At 42.7% G+C, this 19,945-nt stretch overlaps 1 protein-coding gene across 1 annotated transcript in view; it reads right to left on the bottom strand.

Moving 5' to 3' along the window:
• LOC121623038 (ephrin type-A receptor 5) overlaps positions 1 to 19,945 on the bottom strand; it is a 55,918-nt gene that overhangs the window by 9,274 nt on the left and 26,699 nt on the right. The window contains exons 4-13 of the mRNA XM_041960161.1: positions 16,881 to 17,036; positions 16,413 to 16,751; positions 8,032 to 8,156; positions 6,555 to 6,644; positions 6,299 to 6,368; positions 6,107 to 6,209; positions 3,312 to 3,379; positions 2,580 to 2,705; positions 1,786 to 1,971; positions 721 to 782 (exon numbers count right to left, since the gene is read on the bottom strand). Of these exons, the coding sequence (XP_041816095.1) occupies positions 721 to 782; positions 1,786 to 1,971; positions 2,580 to 2,705; positions 3,312 to 3,379; positions 6,107 to 6,209; positions 6,299 to 6,368; positions 6,555 to 6,644; positions 8,032 to 8,156; positions 16,413 to 16,751; positions 16,881 to 17,036 (1,325 nt within the window). The remainder of the gene's footprint in view (positions 1 to 720; positions 783 to 1,785; positions 1,972 to 2,579; positions 2,706 to 3,311; positions 3,380 to 6,106; positions 6,210 to 6,298; positions 6,369 to 6,554; positions 6,645 to 8,031; positions 8,157 to 16,412; positions 16,752 to 16,880; positions 17,037 to 19,945) is intronic.

Here is a 19,945-nt window from a genome sequence, read left to right as displayed (position 1 = left end):
TCAGAAGTGGGCTCCTTTCAGAATTATTTATTGTTGCTCTCCTCAATCTTTAATCTTATGTATTGAGAAATAGCACTCACTGCTTTCCCCTTGAAAGATGTCGGCGTGACCGCTGCCTCGGCTATGATTTTACACAAACGTTCATAACTATCAAGTATTCTTCTCTAGCTGGCATCTTCTTGAATGATGAGGTATTGAACTGGAATAACGATAGCTTCGGTGGACATACTCCTACTTCACCTCCACCTGATTCTCTCTGCCCACGTTGGCGTATCTCCACAGCAAACAGCTCTCATAAATGTATTTTTCATTCCAGGAGATTGGATGTTTTTCCACCTCTGTGATAATTGACCTCATAATTTGGAGCATTAGTTAGTAGTGGCACTCCCCCCCTGCCTGTTTACCTGTCACTTGCTTCAGTACAGTACACTGACCTAGTCTGAGAGCTCATGTTAATATATCCCAAATATGTCGCTAATACAACTACTTTTGATTAAGTCTTGAGACTAGTTTCTCCTACCCTCTTCATCTTCTTCACACCCCCTTTTTTACTCCCAATCATCCTACTTTTCCTCCTCTTTATCTATTGCGTCCTTCCAATCATTTTCATCCCACTCTTTCTTATACTCTTCCTCCTTATCGCCTTACAATCCCTCGCTCCCCCTTCCCTGGATTCCCAATGACCCCTGTCTTAAGCATCCTTGCCGCCTTCTGTCCTACCTTGAGGAAAGTGTCCAGTGATCCATTCTCCATATATTCAGTGATGATCATCACTGGCTTGCCTGAAAAAGCAAAATATGAGAACATATTTCACTACAAAGACAATAATTCATCAAAAAAATTCGAAAATCTCCAGGGAAAGAAAAGAACAAGTGTTGAGCCATTGTCTAATATTAGATATAAAGTATCAAGTGCTCAAGTGTTAGCACATACAGACAAATAGAATATTACAAAACTTGCTGAACTTCTCATGTTCAGCTTTTCATTGGTCTAAACTGCTGCACCAAGAATTAGCTCAACATCTCTCAGACTCAGCTGTCCATCAGCACTTTAGACGTATCTTCTCAGCTTCAACATCTCAGCCTCTCCACGTCATTGCATCATGTCAAAGTTCCCATTGTGAGACATCCGGTTCCCGTGCTGAAATAAATGGTACTTTCAGATCTGACTGAATCTGAGTGTGAGCTCTTGAGATTATTTTAGATGAAGATGTAACGATTATAGGTGGAGAAAATGGGTTAGAGGTAGGTGTGTGGCTTTAAAATCTGGTCCCCCTAAAAAAACAGCATTACAGCAGAGTTATTTTTAATAAAGATTCTGACATGATACTGTCTGTATGTGTTCCAGACCCTTCTGTATCAGCTGTTTATGGCGCTATTGGAGATATCTGAACTATATAACATTTCATTTTGCGGTTCTTGTGTCACTCGATGACATCAACGGTATGTAGGAGTCAAAAAAGGTCATTTCAAAAGCACGACCGAGCTTGGTAAACCCCATTTGAAGCTGTCAGAGCACGTCTGAACCTGATTGATGAAGTACAGCTGAGTGTGATGGATGCTGAAAAACCCTGACAAAGTACAGCTCATTGACTGAAGAAATCAGAGCAGACTCTGACAAGTAAACCTGAACCTGACAAGTTGAGCTTGAGATTCCCAAACATCTAGACAACTGCCATACAAGTAGTCCCGATAAAATGTACTGTGACATATAAATCACACAGGACTCGCCACCAAAAAGCAAAACAGAGTGTGCTAAATCTGAGTAGACATGCTGATGACTCACTCTTGGTGACCACGCCCTCCAGACGGATGATGTTCGGATGGTTAAACTGGCCCATGATTGATGCCTCCCACAGGAAGTCGCGTCTCTGCTGCTCCGTGTAGCCTGCTTTCAAGGTCTTAATGGCGACCTGGATCTCTCGCTTCCCTGGCAGCCTCAGCGGTCCGCTGCACACCTCGCCAAACTCCCCTGAGGCAGAGAGACAGAGCTCGACTGTGGCCTCGACACTTCAGCCCACCTTGATCCGCAAAAGTCTCGTCGAATGTAGAGACAAACCTTTTCTGGAGACCTAAAGTTGACTCTGTACTGTTGTGTTGCTCTATTATCTAAGATAACGAGCTGTGGAGAAATAGAACACCTCTAAAATAATCCAACCAATAAGAAGGATGAGGTGCTGTCAGTTCTCCATAGAACGCCTGCCTAAATGTTCGTCTATACGGTGTGCAGTTATGAATGTGACAGGCTTATGCAGGTTGCGGAAAACATGATGCACAATTGTAGCGCTAATGAGAAAATGATTAAATTCTATGCAACATGAAAAAATTAGGCAAGACCCATTACTGCACACTGAGCGTGTTTTCATACAGTGTTCTGTGAAATTAGGCTGTTCCAGGACATTAGAGTATTCTACCTGAGCATGCTTGACTGAACAGATCCTCGTCAGATTTAACAATAATGTATGCTGTGATTCATTATTCTGGCCAAATCAGCCCCAAACTGACGCTCAGAATAAGAATCAGCGCCTCTGTGAGACACACACACACACTGACAGGCACACAGAGGCACAGTTGACTCACCAGCTCCGATGATCCTCTCTATGGAGATGAACGAGACGTCAATCTCCTGAGCAAATTCATGCACTGCCTGGTTGGGATCTTCATAGGTGAGGGGGTCAATGTAGGTTCGCACCCCTGGGAACTTTACTGCAGACACACATGCGTGGCATCATGACCATTTAGATCTCATTTATTAGCATATATGCAGGCTTGCACAGACAACACTGTGCATACATACATACTCAATGTTAAGTAGTAGTTTGACTTTCTGATTTTGCTCACATTTCCTACCCTATTTCTTCCCCCAAATTATTTATTTATGTTGTTGTAAACACTTATTTCAAAACATTGTCTTTCTTATCATACATGCCGGCACTGTGGTATTCCCCCTGACTTCTCTGGGTAAGATGTGATGTACTCGTCGTGGCCGGCTGTGATGCCGACAGATGGATAGCTGGATACAATGCCAAAAATGTGGCCAAATATATTAAGCTGTCATGGCCTATAAATCATTGTAGCTTTGTGCGCCCTCCGCCAGCATGGCTGCCACGGAGCCGGTTTGTTGCCGTGTCATTCAAAGAGTAGCTGGGAGTACAAAACATCAACTGGACTGGTAACACACACGTGCCTACCGGGATGAACAAACTCATAGAGACATGACCGCCGTCTGAACCCTCTACTGTACATGTAGTGTAAACTTTGGATGAACTTGCACACACACTCGCAGAATGAATTTGGGCTTTCTAAACTTACGGTGACCGTTGTGGAAGTGCATCTTCTCCTCTTCAGGATCCTGCTTTGCTTTGCTGTAGCCACACCGCCTGAGAGGGAGGAGACACAAACACATCCGAATCAGTGTCGTGCCACAATATTGCCACACACACATTTTACATGACAAGTGTTTATTGTTATTCCAAAAAGCCTTACAATTACACTTGCATAAATGATACATACTAATGATTTAGAGGGGGAAGACAACAATGGAAGCGCCTCATGGGAAAGGACTTATAATAAATTTAATCAAACCTGCTAAAAGGTGAGGCCAATTGTATTTTCAGCAGTAACACAGTTCTGGCAGTCATCACCCTTGTTATTATTCTAATTTGAATTTAATGACATGTTCGGAAACATTCAGTGTAAGACATAAATTGCATCTGCTGTTCCGTTTCTGCTGGTTTATTTACAGTAGCATCATTTAGCAGCGATTGCACACAGTCTGTTGACATAATTTTCCGATTTCTAGCACAAGGTGGCACAAATTATTGTGCGCCCTTATGCATTTTATCCTCCGTTTATCTAGAGCAAACAGTGACATTTACATGACACAAGAAAGGGCAACAGAGAAGAGACGACAGTAAAGGCACCACAACTCTGTCCAGACACGGAAAAGCTAATCCTGCCCAACAGAGGGCACGATAACACCTGGATCCAGCTGCAACATAAGCTTTTTATTTCCTCGTAGGATCTGCTAACTTACCTTTCAAGCTTTACAAAAAAATATTGCTGAAAATGCTGAAAGCTACCAGCTTTTCAGACATTAGCAAAGGACTGCAGTTTTAAAATAATAACATTTTTCCAAGAAAGCCCTTGTCAACAGAACAGCCCTGACTTTTGGCAGAGGAGAGTCGCCAAAAGAAAAAGATCACATGAGAGAAATTCTTGAAGTCACTGGCTTTTAGCTGCATCCACAGCATATCCTTTTCTCTTATGCTACTGTGAGAGAGCATGTCTGTGTTTCCTGTGATGTATAGGCCAAAACCTGCATTCACTCTGTTTGCCGTGCGGATGTGTGTCTGTGTGCTCAAAGCTTCTGTACAGTACCAATATTTGGACAAGCGGCATCAGAGGTAATCACAAGCAACCCAAATTAAATAGGAGGACTGATTTTAACATATGATGCAGATCGAACGGATACAACTCAAACTACCCTTTTTACATTTTTTTTTAGGTAAATGCTTTAATTTACTTTCCTGTGTCTGTAAAACCAAGAGTCAACAAACTGTGGCTGAGTTTTCCTTATTTTTCCATTCTCCAAGACAAAAAGCACACGAACACATCGACAGCGCACAAACACACACACACACACACACACAGGGGTCATGTCCAACTCATTCCCGTCACGGCTCTCTGTAGGACAGCCAGGCTTCGCTGGAGGGGTTTGGTATGGGCAGCTGGATAGTCTGGGGGAGGGGAGCCTGTGTGCGTGCGTGCTTTTTACATGTGTGTGTCTGCCTGGGGGTGTTTAGTTTGCCGGATCTGTTGAGTCAAGGGGTTTGAGCGCGCTCAGTGCCCAGCCTGCCCTCCAAACTTCCTGCATGTGTGCGTCTGTGGGTGGGTGTGTGTCAACCCATGCATGCGTGCATCAGCGCGTATGTGTGTGTGTCTACACATGTGTGCTGTGTCTGGATGTCTATGCATGCGTGTCTGGAGGGTCATGCAGGAGGAGGGGAGGGGAGGCTGTAGACAGTGGATGGAGGGGGTTGTGGTGGTTGTGTCCCAAATCCATCACTGGAAAATCTGGCATTCCTCCATCTCTCCTCCCCCACACGAAACCCGAGCGATCCTCGATCCTCATCCCCGTCCGGCTAAACCAAAATCCCCACTGTGGCTTTCTGATTTGCTTTTTAATCCTTGAACATCACCAGCACCCCCACGCTTCATTCATCTGATCATTCTGTCGTATGACTGCATATTCACCATCTTTGTGAAAGTAAATGACTAAAATGGGGACCTACTACTAAAAGAGATTGGGGGGTTAATGGATGAAGGCGCGACAGATCCAACAATTGATGGATGGATCATAAAATTCACACTTTGAGCCTTGTAACTGTTTCATAGCTAGTAATTAACTTAATTAGAGACACATCACAGGGGCATGTGGTTAAAGATGATGAAAGCAGGAAAACATTCAAGAGTTCAAGATACTTTTCCAGACAAAAGAGTTTTAAGGACATAAAATCAGATGAGGACAGGTGGCTGAATGTCTTCACAACAACTCTTTACATTGTTTTGCTCTTTCCTCTCTGTTCTTTGCATGTGTGTGAAAGCTTTGTTTGCTACATACAATATTTGCATTCACATTTGGATGTTTTGTGTGTGTGCAATTGAAGTTAAAAAAACAAACTGGTTGTAACAATTACAGGACAAGGTTAGATGAAGGTCATATGAGCCCGGACGCATGCAGACACAACATTAATATAGTGTGCAACGTATGGAGCACAGTCTGCTAAATGCTGATGTGTAACAAGTCACCAGACTTGAGGAGAATCCACTGGCTTGTGTGCATCAACTGTAAAGCTCTAACCTAAAAAGCAATCCTTAATCCCGACCTGTTACAAAACGCAAGCCATCTACAGTATCTAATCCCATAATGCCTCTTAACGACACAGAAATATCTGGGTCAGAAATTAGATTTGAAATTTGTTAGTCAGCAATAGGTCAGATGAGGACAAGGCGACGTCCTCGCTAAGCTCACATTTGTCCAGTCCAGTATATACATGCTTTCCCGGTTATGCCCACCTGTCGTCCGGTGTGTATGTAAGTCTTACCGTCCACTGAGCAGGAACCCAGCAACTACTGCCAGCAGCACCAGAGCCAACGTGATGGCCACCACTACTATCGAGGCTTGAGCACGCTCACTGGTGGCCGTCACTGCCGAAGACAAGAGGCGGCGAGTGAGTCACGTGAAAGCTGAACATTGCTGCGCCACCATGCTCTCTCTCTCTCTCAGGTGTACTCACAGTAAGGGCTGGTCTGGAATTCAAAGCGTCGGCTGAATGCGCCATAGCCTGCCGAGGTCCTGGCTCGCACCTGTAATGCGTCATGTCCGAATAAATCACACCTGAGGTATATATATCGCATAATAATTGCTTCTGCATCTCCTCTCATCTCAGATTACACTAAAATGCTTTTTCACCATTCCAACATATTTGTTCATTTTTCATTTTCTGTCCACACGTTGCTATTTGTTTAAGCTGTTTGGATTTTTTGTTTGACCTGGAAGATGTAGACTGAAGAGGGCTTCAGGCCTTCCACCACCATCTCAGTCTCCTTGGATTTTATAATAGTGTAACTGGAATCCTGCTCCTGCAGGAGGAGAAAGGAGGAGGGGGTTATTGTAATTCACTCACGTTCCTTACATACATTTTTGTCGCCTTGATGATTATTTGTTGTTGCAGAAATTATTCTGCACATGGGCATCATCCTGCCTGCGCCCTCTTTTTATGGTTAAGCCACCTGTGGTGTGTGTGTGAGTGCGAGCGTGTGCGTTGGAGTGCGTGCCTGGAAGGATCAGTTTCCCAACTGTAACCACATCAGGTTTAAACAAAGCTAAATGGCCCCTCCATTAGCCAGGAGCCATTAGCTAACCACTGACCACAAACCCTGCTCTGCTCTCCTGTGTACCTTTATCCTGACCTTCCCAGAAAAGCAGGCAGCAGAAGATGAAAGAGGGAAAAGAGACGAAGGGCACAGGAACAATGACGTGAAGACAAGCATCAAGTAGCTGTCTCTACCCAGGTCCAACTTAAAAAAAAAAAAACACACACAGCTTTAGTGCTGTGTCATGAAAGACTTGTTCTAAGGTTGAGGTTTTCTCAGTGGCCACTTCAGTACAAATACTTCAAGATAAAGTGAATGTACATTCAGCTGAATCCTGAGGGCCAGTTTGAACAAATTAAATCCCTGAGTGATCAGGGTTATTTTACTGTCATCAGATTCTCAAATGCATAAAATACAGATTTTCAACTGTTTCATCAAAACAATTAAAGTTCACTTTCAACCAGGTGACTTCATAGAATATTTATACGTCCTGTGTCCTGGTTTATGCTCAACACAACAACGTCTGTCTGTGACTATGCAATTTGCATTTGGGTGGACAAAAAAACATTAAATGAAAAAAGATTTTAAATTTGAGTCATATGTGTCAACTTTAAAACAGACATTATAACAAAAAGTTACAAGTAGCATTTTGTTTAACGTTATGTGGTAATTAAAACAGTTTCCAAAGAGGACAATTCTCCTCATAAACCACAAAGCTAAATGATCTATAGCTGCTTGTTGGTACATGTGACATAGTAGCAGTTTTTATTTTTATAGTTTTTATTCAGTCATTCCACATAAAACAGTATATAAATACTATGCACAGTATGAACAAAGCCAGCAGTCTATACATGAAGTAGAATTTGAACAGGCTCAGGCAGAAGCATAATGCTTATCTATGATTGTCCTACATTCTTATCAATGAAAGCTGCCTTCCAGAAATCAAAAAAACATTCACATTTATAACCCTCAAAAAAAGGATACTGATGCTGTGATACTCATAAGCATAAGAGTGGATGCAAAATCAATACATCTGAGACAGGCTCAGCAACATCTGTATAATGTGAGCTATAGAGGGGGACTCACAGGTGGCCCAAGGCCAGTGGACAGAGACACACAGCTTCATATAAGGAATCTCTAGATTTTTTTTTACCTTTTCAAAATACTTGATCTCGTACTCTAGGATGATGCCGTTGGGGCGATCGGGCTCCGCCCAAGAAAGGCCGATGCTGCTCTTCCCCGTGATACCTTTCCTCACCACGCTCACTGGGGAGGGTGCTGCACACACACAAAGACATAATGACATATGCAATTTCAAACACACTCATTCGCTTGAGTAGCAAAAATCCAGCAGTTTGATATGATGCTCTTCCACTCCAGCATTCAACTCGACTGACATAACATCCTGATTAAACACCAGAGGAATGGAGCCAGAGTTGTAAAATCTGTTGGGTACAATATGCGTCTGCAAGTCCTTTATTGATGAGACCTCATCCTTTGATGTTTACACGCACAGAGCTAATTGTAATGCTTGCTGTTGTATGTTATGAAATATTAAACTAAAGATGAAACATGAGAACAAAATCACATTTTTTTTTCTTTTCTGTTGTGTTATTTATGTCAAGCTGGGTGAGGGAAAAAAAAAAAATCTGCCATTTTTTTCATGTCTTCCCTCGAGTTTTTTCTTCGGAATTCAAGTTTGTTAGTGACCAAAGTTCCTCTGAGGCTATTAACCGCAGTCCACTGAGCTTTAACTCAGCCGCTAAGATTATTTCTGGTTCCAAAGCAGCTCTGCCTCTGAAAAAAGGTTTGCAATCTGGCAATGAGGTGCACCTGTGCCTCATTAAACTCTCCTTTTACATTTTGCTATTCAGTAGGTGCCGGCAACGGAGCCCATGTTGTCAACTATGACTCCACATATCTGGCACAGAGCTTCTGCTGTCCCACGTTTGGCAGTCTGCAAAGGGCATAACACACACATTTTAAAACAGTTCTAATATAGTGACAAAGTGAAAAGTTTACAGGTGATGTATAGATTCTAAATATTTCATTATTCTATTAGGGGTTACACATATTTAGACTTGCATTCCTTTGAATTTTATCCTCTTCAATAGCAAAAGCTGCAATACTATCACAAGAGAAAGCTTTCTTTGGTCTTACAATGCATTTCTTTCTGTTTTTGACTCTTTGCACGATTTCCATTTCCATTATAGTTCTTTTGGTGATTTATTCCGTAAGTTCTGAAGGCAAGTGAGTGTGAGTTTGCATCAATCATCAAGCCATCCTGTTGTAACCTGAACTGTTGGCCCATCTCTCAGAGGGACAGTTGGAGAGTCTCTGACACATTAAGAGCTTTTCACCAAGCAAAATGCTCCCTCAGGCAACATCCTGATAGTGTGTGTGTGTGTGTGTTTGTGTGTGTGTGTGTGTGTGTGTGTGAGCCTCGACTGCAAATGCTAAACACCGTATAGGTTTCAATAGCCTCAGCAGAACTCCACGGGGAACAAATCATCGCAACAAACACAGTAACTGTATCCTGAGTGGATGGTCGCACAGAAGTGTTATCTGCAACATCTTAAAAGCCTGAAACCAGAAACCGAATCACACGCACTCAACGCTTCAATGGTATAAATGCTGGGATGCCATTATGAGAGATAAAGCTTCTTTTCCCAGCAGCTTAACGGGTAACAATACAACAAAATCTAAGTATAAATCCTCTGAAAATGGATGCAGTGTGCCATGCTATATTTAATCAAAAGTTGAATAGAAGGTGTTACATCAGGGTGTACAGAGTGTAAAGCCCTCTGGTGTACATACTTATGATTTTGGGTTATATAAATTAACCGGATGTGACATTCCACATATGAAATAAATAGAAATTTGAACAAGGGCTGAGGGTGATAATGTTTATTTATTTTTTTTAATAAGTGATTAATGTGTAAAATGTTCTTCTAATAAATAAAAAATCTAAAACTAAAATCCTTATTTTGCCCAATGCAAAGTCCAAAAACCAAATGTATTTTCTTTACAGTGATTAAAAAAACACAGAATTGCTTGATAAATTACTGAAATGATTAATCTGTTAGATAAATTGTTTCTTTTGATTAACTATTTAATTAATTATTTCAGCACCAACTCCAGTAACACGTGTTCTTACTTTAGTAAGAAAGTTTGACGCTTGATGTTGATGGAGCTGATCTAGTCATCAGATCATTTCTGCCTGCTCCTTCTCGGTCAGAGCTTTCCCTTTTCACCAAACACCGCAAACAGCACAGACACCAGGCGTTCATAAATAACACCCGAAGCAGGAGCACCTTTCAGCCAATGTGACGCCTTTTAGTGCCACCACTCAGCGGCTGCGACTAAACAAACAAAGTGTTTTCAAATCTGACATAACTGAGAAGCGCCAATGCAGTGAGAGAATGGGAGGTGATGGAGGAGAGGAAAGGGGTGCTAAAGAGGGGGTTGACAAAAATGGGGAAAAAAAAAACAGAGAGATGAAATGTGAGAGAGGGAGAGATGTTGAAAGAGTGTAGACAAGGAGCCAGAATCATTTCAATTTTAGCAACAAGGAAGACAGTGGAATCACACTTCCTGTGTTTAAACACTTCCAGTGCGTGTTACATCTGCTAATGAACACCACCAGTACGGCGAGGCAGACCTCAAATGAACATGAACTCCTGGCATTTTCCCTGCAATTTACATCTGTGATGCCATTTTCTGTGTTGACACCAACGTGCAGCTGTAAAACATTCGACTTTGTGAAGAGAAAGGTTAGAAAGAGGCTGTGAGAGCTGCTCAGTGGACGGGTGCAGCCCTCCAGTGTAACAACTCTGGCCTCAGATAAAAGCAACCGTTATCACCGTGCAGAACATAAGCCTCCGAGACCGCTATCTGTCTGAAGCATCAGCAAAATCAATACAGACCTTCAACTATCTGGTTTATTATCCTTTAACTACCCTCAGAGAATGACAGAGAGAGCGATCCAGACACCGAATGAAAGAGAGATAGGAGACACAGAGAGAGAGAGAGCGAGAGATGGCTTTCTTATGGTTGTGAAGTAGTAAAGCTGCTCTCATCTAGTCTGTTTCCAACTTAACCCCCCGTCTTCCTGCTTTATCTCGTGCCACCTTTGCAACAGTGACAGCCATTTGGCAGCCCAGAACCGATCCGTCATACAACGTATTGTGCTCCTATCAATCGAGAGCAGCACATTTCATTCACTCAGGAATTCATAAAAGTTGTAATATGAATGCTGAAAGCACGAGCCGCCGACTTGGTCTGAGAGTTTAAGGTGTTGAACTGTGTGAAATACACAATGCTTTCTTTTGTCCTCTCTCTCTCTCCCTTTCACCTATGTGGCTTCTGACCACCAGGGGCAGCACTGAGTGCACTGCTTGAAATGAGTAGGTTCCTTCTGATAGCTGTCCTGGACCACGCATGATACATCAGGATTGTTGAATCAGGGCTACTGGCATACTCAAATTATAAGATGCCTCTTAACCCAAAAATGAAGCCATGACTTCAGGTGCCACATGATCATCTCTGCTGATCGACCAAATATCTGACTTCTTCAACCTCTTCTGCTCTGACCTTGTGTGGGAGAAAATGACCAATTAAACTGGCTGCAGCCTCTGAACCAACATGGCTATATGCATAAAAAAGGTGTTGCCAGGGCAGAGGCCCCCTAAAGTGTGTCACAAACCTGCCACTGCTAGAGCTAAAATATTGACAAATTTGCAGTTCCAACTTTTTAATTCCTTTTTGGCACTATTCCATTTCCACAGACTATATGTATGTAGAAATATGCATAACTGTTAGATAAGCATGATCAATGCAGAAGTGAGATCTAACATTTACGCTTTGTGTCATAAAATGCATCGAAGTGTCCTGGTTCACGGTGGTTAAAAATTATTTTTCACATGCTGCGTTAAGGCGTCTGTGGCGTAAAACTCCATTTAAATGGATGCTACTTTGTAAACACAAGGTCGCACAGCAATTGAGTTTCATTCCTACTGAAAGGGTGTGACATAATAAGGCGAAAAGATGAGGGCGAGCCAGCTGGGAGAAGACGGCGTGTCTTGGCGGAGTGAATCCTCTCACTCAAGTTCAATTCATTTCGGTTTCAATGCAAACACTCGAGTGAGCCCGCTCCTTTTCTATCGATTGCTTAAAACAAAAGTAAGACACAAGGGCAGAGCACCAGGCTGTGTGCTTATTTTTACCACCCACAAGGTAATGTGTCACGATTCATTTGACTAATAGCCTGTAACAGCAAAAACAATGTATGGAGGCATTTAGGGTGCAGTTACCACACAGTGCTCCCACACTGTGAACAACATGAAAAACAAATGGCCAGAAATGAAGAAATAACAGAGCTGAGCTACAACAGAAACTCTCAACGTGCATATAAAGCTCATTGTCTTACAAAAGACTGGATTTTCTGTGATTATTTCTGATTAATGGCCAATTAGATTTCAAAAGCTTGTTTGCTTTTATGATTTGGATCCATGAAGGACATTTCCTCCATGTCTACACTGAACAGTATGTTGAGTCCTGCCACTCAAGCCTGCACAGTTTCACACAGAAAGCATGACTGCATATCAAAAATGTAGCTATTCTGCTGCAGGAATAGTTCTATAGTCAGTTTGGCGGTTTTTATTTTTCTTTTTAAATGAATTTCTACAATTTAATGGTGGTTGCTAGCTCGCTACCTTATCAAAAACTATGTATGGGTGTGAAAGGCAACATCAAAGCAGTGCAAAATATATGACTTGCATTTCTAAAAACTGTTAAGCTGCACCAGACCTCTGAGTGCTTTTGAATGTGAACAAGCAGTTAATGTCCACCCTCTTTACTCCTCTCCCTCCTTTAATTCCTTTTTGCTTACAGCTTCTTGCAACCTTACCCCCCTCTTCCTCAGTTGTCCCCTCTACCTCCATCCTGTTGTTCTATCCTTCTCTTTCCACCTTCCCTCCTGCCTTTCACCTCTCCTCCTCGCGAGTACCCAACACTTTATTATTCAGCAGGGCTTCACAGGGACACTGTGAAATCACCTATTTCATGGATCCCTTATCGAGTGTGACACTTCCCACACATCAAACGGCAGATCCTCTGACTCTTTCTCTCTGTCTCTGACTGAGCCTCCCTGTCGCCCCCGCTTCTCGGTACTTTTGTCTCGGTACCTTGTTTTTGCCTTTTTACCCTCGCAAGCAGAAGCACAGTCAAAACGCGCACGCACAAGACAGGGGGAAAAAGCAGATGCTTACAATGCGGATCAAAATGCTTATTGGGTAATTACATCTGTGATACAGAGGTGAGGCAGGATCAGAGTATGCTAAACTGTTCATTACAATCACCTCCGGATTATTGATAAAACGACTCTTCTGATTACTCTGGAAAATCACTTGACACAAAGTCCGAACCGTACTGCAGTGACATGGCATCACTGTTGGGTGTGGGTAAAAGCTGCACCACAACTTCTGGAAACATCCGTCAATGATGCCCAGCATGGTCAAAGGTGGAGGACACAATGAACTTACAACCAGAAGAGATCAGTTAATTAATGATCGCCACCTTGTGCCAAGGGACTATTTATGAAAGCATGTAATTTTAGTCACACTAACGGCTGTGGGGAGGCGTGTCACATGGAGGAGGAATGTAAAGCAAGATTGGAGAAAGAGTTGCTGTGATCAGAGGTCAGATTAAGTCAATTTAGTCTCCTTTAAGTGCCATGGAGCCCTCAACATTAAGCTGTCGATACCTGTGACCGCTCATCACATGTTGCATTTGTCAGTGACTGAGGAGTGATTTGCCCTTCGACAGCGTGGCGATGTGTGAGTCTGTGTGTGTGTGTGTGTGTGTGGCCATGTATTGCTCATACAGTCACATCGTGGGGACTCGCCTTCCTTATGGGGACAAAATGCAAGTCTCCATAATGTAAATCATTACATTTTAGGACGAAGACTTGGGTTAAGGTTAGGTTTAGGTTACGGTTAGGATAAGTCTCCAGGAAATTAGGGTTCGGGTAGGTGATGGAAACACGACTGTGTGTGTGTGTCCATGTGTGTGTGCATGTTTGCGTGTGTTTCATCGTGGCAAAATGTGGTCCTGCAGATACCTACTGCAGCTGGATGACCACTGAGTTGATTTTCAGTGGCAGGTGTTTACATATCTGTCTGTCTGTCCGTCCGTCCGTGGGCAGATTTGGTCGACATGACAGCATCACAACCATTCAAGATACAGTCACAAAGCTTCACAGGGGCGCAGTTGAGATTATAATGAAGGCCAAGTTCATAGCTCACATGATAATCTAGTAATGACTCCTGAATCTCAAGTATCGGCATGGCAACATGTTGACAGGCATTGCGGCTGGTGTGATCCCCGAGTGAGAGGGTCTCTAGTTTCATTTGGTTTCATGGGGTGAAACTTTCCCGTATAGTACAAGAAAAAAGCAAAGGTTTGAATGTGATGTGTGTTTCCTCTTTCTTATACTGCAGTCATCACATTTATCTTGTGTTGAGAAGCATTGACTATGAAGATGAAAAAGGTCTGGATGTAACAGCTGACGGGTCTGAGCAATTCCTTGCTAATAATAGAATAACAAGTATATTAATTTAGTATAAAGCTTCCAATCCGAATCATCTGTACTTTCTGTTAATTAAACTGATGAGTAATGCCACAGGTAAGAGATCTGCAGGACTAATTTGTACCTCATTTAGTTGGCAAAATATCATATTTGCTGCAGAGTTAACTGGTGGTTCGTCTGAACACGTTAAGCATGCGCATGTGGGCACACATGTTTGCACATATGTCCTGCAATCTGTATTCCAGATATTTGGAACAGCTAAACAGCTCTATTGGTACAGCTGTTCAAAATCTGTCAACCTTCCAGTGCTTCCAGTTTATTATCCTGTAAATGTTATTGTGCTTATTGCCGCATTATCTCCTGCAACAACCTGACTCACCATAAAAGTCTGAATCAATTGCTATTATTTTCTGTACTGTATTGTTTTCACTTTTCTCGTTTAACTCATGTTCTGCCTTACTGAGGTGATTAGTATATTTATCTTATATCAATAGATATAAAAGCACGTCTTTGCCACATTCATGCCAAAGAGCAGCACATTTTATCTGTCTGTGACTCTACCAGCCACATGTAATCTAATGTAATCCCTAATCTCCATTTGGTCCAGTGACTGGCCAACTTTAATCCAGCTACAACTCCAATAGACTGAATGCGAGTTGTGCAGTCTGGTATAATCCACTCAGTCTGCTGACAGCCACAGTGACAACACAGCTAGAGGGCCGTCAGTACTTTCTGCTGTCAGGCAACAGTCTGTCTCTCTCTCCTACACACACACACACACACACACTGTATCCATCCTACTACTACTACAACCTACTATTAACAGGCTGCCACTGGACCATCTGTCCAGCAAACAGGAACAAACATGCGCCTTCAAAACATTGTTTTTTTTTTCTAACCTTCCCTACAGAGGGAAGACTTGGGAAGGAGAGCATTAAGCTCATATTTTTTCCTCATTTCATTACACTGTGTGCAACCCATTTCATTACAATCAAATGAAATAAGACACACAAGCACATACCTCCCATAAACACAAAAATGGGCTCCCAAAGCAGAATTTTAATCTCAGTTTGAAAGGAAAACCAACAACGCTTCTGATATTTACAGCTATGGGGAGTAGTTGCATCCTTTTATTGTCCAATATTACAGCGGTCTTTTATGTTTGGCCACTGTGCCGCTCATTTTGTGTTGCTGGTTTAGGGCCTTGCTTAAGCACTCTTAATAATTTTTGAAGCTGCTCTGGCATCGCAGATAATAAAATACTCCCAGCAGCTACAAGAGCAAAACATCATACCAGCTGAAGTTCTTTCTTTGCTCAATAATTTATCAATAATTGTATTTCCTTGCCTAAAGCCAACATGTAAACTTGCAAGTCATCAGCCTGATTCATCACTGTTGATAGGCATGCAGAATAACACCTGCTACCACAAAAAAACCCAATACACAAACAGCCTGCGAATCAAGAGCTTTCATTATGCTACTGATTCCTGCAAATGTTGCCGAAGAAATGTACTGCCTAATTGAGGGGACCAAGCTGCTTTTTCAATGACAAATCTGGATGCAAAAGCAAAAAGCAAAAACGCTTTCCACTGTGCAACGTTCTCTCACTCGCTCCAGGGAGGGTGCACAAGGGAAGATTAATGCAGCGACAGATTTGTTGGACAAATACTGTGATAATTTGATCATCTGGTGTCTTTGTTATCAAACCCAGATATTCACGCCCGGAATCCAACACACAGGTTGGTCTGTGGCAGTCTCAATAAAGGAGCAAAAAAAAAGAGTCATGACAAAATGGTGATGATTTCTGTTGGGAAATTCAGAGCAAGTTTGAATACTGTGGGGGAAAAAAAACGGGACAGCTGTGGTGCTGATTGGAGAACTCATGGGGAGGCTGTGATTGGCAAAAAAGCAAGTATTGACAGTTGTGACAGATCTCCGCAACATACCTGCCTGATTGGTCGTCACATTAAGTGAGACATACTGCTTTGCATGGTCTTTGGCCAGCTCTGACACCCCGTTGACAGCCTCCAGCAGGAAGCTGTAGTTGGTGTGTGACTGCAGGTCGGCCACCATCACAGAGGTGTTTGACAGGCCGACGCGGTGTGGCAAAAAGCGCACGTTTGGCCCGCATTCTTCCAAGCCCCTTCCATCAGGCAAGACCCGTCTGCACAGGATGTTGTAGCGCACATCCTTCCTGCCGCCCGTTTCCATGGGGACGGACCACTCCAGGAAGACACTGGTCTCGTTGACATTGGAGATGGCGTTGCGTGGAGCGGAGGGAGGGCCTGAGAGAGATGGAAAGAGGTTAAGGAAGACAATCTGTTAATATTATAGAGTATAAAAGTTCTTTGGTGACAACTGAGTAGTAAAATCACAAGTAAACTTATGCAAATATAAAGGTGCTCTATCCTCACGTGTGCAGGCCATATTGGGAGGGTCGGAGTCAATCTTATAGTATCCGTCCTCACAACTGCAAGCAGCGGCTCCTGTCTGCCGTGCCACACTGTGGGGTGGACATTTACTGCAGGCCAGAGATTCCAGCAGCGAGCGGTAAAACCCCACTCTGCAGACTGGGGGTGGGTACCAAGGGGTGTTTGGAGTTGGATAAAGAAGAGATGAGATGATAAGAGGAGACATACAAACGGGAAAAAGGGAAGGGGATCATGGGGAGAGAGGGGGAGAAAAAGCAGGACAGCATGGTTAGTTCCTTTGGAAATTAAAAAAAAAAAAAAAAAAAAGGAGGTCAGCATCAAAACAGTGGAGAAATTTCCCTGGGTGGTTGTGGCTGTTTTGAGGTTCCTCATCAGAGATACTACTGTAGTTGCAGAGCTGAAATTAAAAGAAGCATTTGTCACCTAGTTTTTGTTGTCACATTTGTATTTTCTCTTTGTTCCTTCCGAGGTCTGATTTCTTCTCATACCCCTCAAGGGATTTCTTTCATCCAAACTGTGCAACCCTGCTCCCTTCATGTTTTATTTTCTTTTCCTACTGTGGGACTTCCCTTCCTATTCATGCTCAATTCAGTGATTTGTGACCAGCACTTGATTAAGAATTTGCTCTCGCATCGGCTGCACGGTACAGTACCCGCCCGGATCGTATGTGAAACGTATATAAACAAACACAACGAGCGCAGACACAGACATCATCTCTCTTCCTCCCACACAAACAAACAGTCAGGCGGTTGATCTAAGTGGGGCAGGTAGACAGCAGGGCGACACACTCAGAATGCTAACACGAAAGAATACATCAACAACCTCTGTCGCCATGGCTGCGCCCCCAAGCCAACCAATCACTGGCTTATCAGGGCATCATTTTCTTCCTGATTTTGCTGCTGCACCCAGACAGATACAAATAGACACATGCAATAGAGGATGAAACACTAATGGGATATTGCACTTTTGATAAGCAGAGTTCTATAGATTACTGTCTCTACAGATATTGTGGAGTCGACAACAAATTTCTGCTTTATTCATTGTTGAGGAGAGAAGAGGCGAGATGAAGGCACCAGAGACAGGAGCACAGGACAGAAGAAAGGAGATGTTTCATCTGTGTTTGTCCTCTAAGGTTAGGGGCTGTTGTTTTCACCAGTTGTTTCAGGTAAGGGGAGAGAGAGATAAAGAATGTGGGAAGAGGAAATACGGGTTAGTAAAAAGGAATTAAGGTGGGAGAAGGGAAGAGAGGAGAGGGGGCAGAAAGCCAAGTTTACGAGGAGAGACGGGGAGAGAAAAGAGGAGCCAGGATGAGACAAAGGAGGAGTGGAGGGGAAGATTTGTGTGTGTTCGCGCGTGTGTGTGTGTCAGGCGTTAGGAGGCAGTGGCTCTGATTCCCCTTGACGGAACCTTGGTCCATTGTCATGGAACATTAGGCCTGAAAAATTCTCCCTCTGCCCTGGATCGCTCTTGTGTCTCACCTCTGGCTCACACACACATGCACGCACACAAGCAGACACACACACACACACACACACTCTTCTTTGTCTTTGTGGTATTGTAAGGACACCAGACCAAAACATGCAAACTGGGAACCACGGTTTCTGAGCGCTGTACAACACTGAATCCACACACACACACACACACATAGACAGGAAGCCTTTCATAAAAATGTACTGGACATGCCAGATGCCACACATACCCTAATTATGAGTTCACAGACATTGCTTTTGAGGTATTCCCGAGCTCGGCCTAGTTTTGAATGAGCAGATAGTAATGCTGTTCATTTGATAATTCACAGACAGTAATGTATGCCTTTAGGGTTTATTTTATTCAGATGTGATAAGATGAACTTATAGTTTGTCTTGTTTTGTGAATGGAATAAATACAAGAGAGAATGGGTCCACACCTGTTGTGTTGATGCTTAATTATTTTCGACATAAACAATTTCAAATTAATTTTACTGTGTTGCAGTCTAATGATGTACAACCTTGCTGCCCTCTACACGTGTGCGTATGTGTGATGTGAGCAGGGATGCAGCATTCAGGGCAGTAGGACACACCTGATCCTTTGTCTGCTTCGGCCCATTGCCACACACACACATTTATGGTTGCATACAGATTTATAGCCATAGTCTGGTGTCTAGCTCTCCTTGACTTCATCCTCCAAACCCCCATGGCCAAATCAATAAAAACGGGGTGGCAGCTCATTTCACATATACAGACACACGGGCACAGAATGAAGTAGAATGAAGAGCAGAGAAGAAGCAGCAAGGGAAAAAAAAATAGTGAAAAATAAAAACCCCTTTGAGCATATTAATAATTTGAGATACTTTGTTCAGCGATTATGCCAGTATAACTATGATTATTTCTCTTTATTTTTGGTGCTATGCGCTCACCGCCTGGTGTGTTTGTGCTGCGCTCCCCAAAGATCACCTGTCAATCAAACAGTATGCTGTGGGCACAATGTGGTACTATGATGACTCCTTATTTGAATTTCCTGTTGATTGAGTTTTGAGTTTCTGTTGATTTTTTTGTCACACAGTGGCTGTAAGATGCCACAGCTGATGATAACTACCGTGCAGTAGTTTTTCTATTTTTTCCACACACACCTGGAACATATATCAGATAATATTCCATACACACACACACACACACACACACAAGTGAAATAGTTATACGACTCTTAGTCAATGAAAAAGCGAACATATACACTTTAATTTGTCATTAACTGTATATGAAAAATACAATTGCAATTGTTTGCTGAAAAATGTGACTGTAAAAAAAAAGATGCAAAGATAGACTACCAGCCAGCCAGATAGCTAGACATTTGCATAAACAGATTATCAGACATATCCTGATAATGTGGTGTCAAAGATCATATGATGTGTTTTGAAATTAAAATAATGCATTTCCTTCCCCTGAAAGTTGCAAATGATTGTGAGAATGATATAAACATTTGCAATTAAAATGCGCTAATTGGTGTGAAAGAAAAAAAGAAATCCGTTGCGTGTCACTTCAGTCAAATTCAATTCCAGTTGACTAACAAGC

The sequence above is a fragment of the Chelmon rostratus genome, chromosome 19 (genome assembly GCF_017976325.1).
Source record: "Chelmon rostratus isolate fCheRos1 chromosome 19, fCheRos1.pri, whole genome shotgun sequence".
NCBI classification, from domain to species: domain Eukaryota; kingdom Metazoa; phylum Chordata; class Actinopteri; order Chaetodontiformes; family Chaetodontidae; genus Chelmon; species Chelmon rostratus.
Note: the sequence above shows the minus strand (reverse complement) of the source record. Positions and strands in the feature narration are given on the sequence as shown.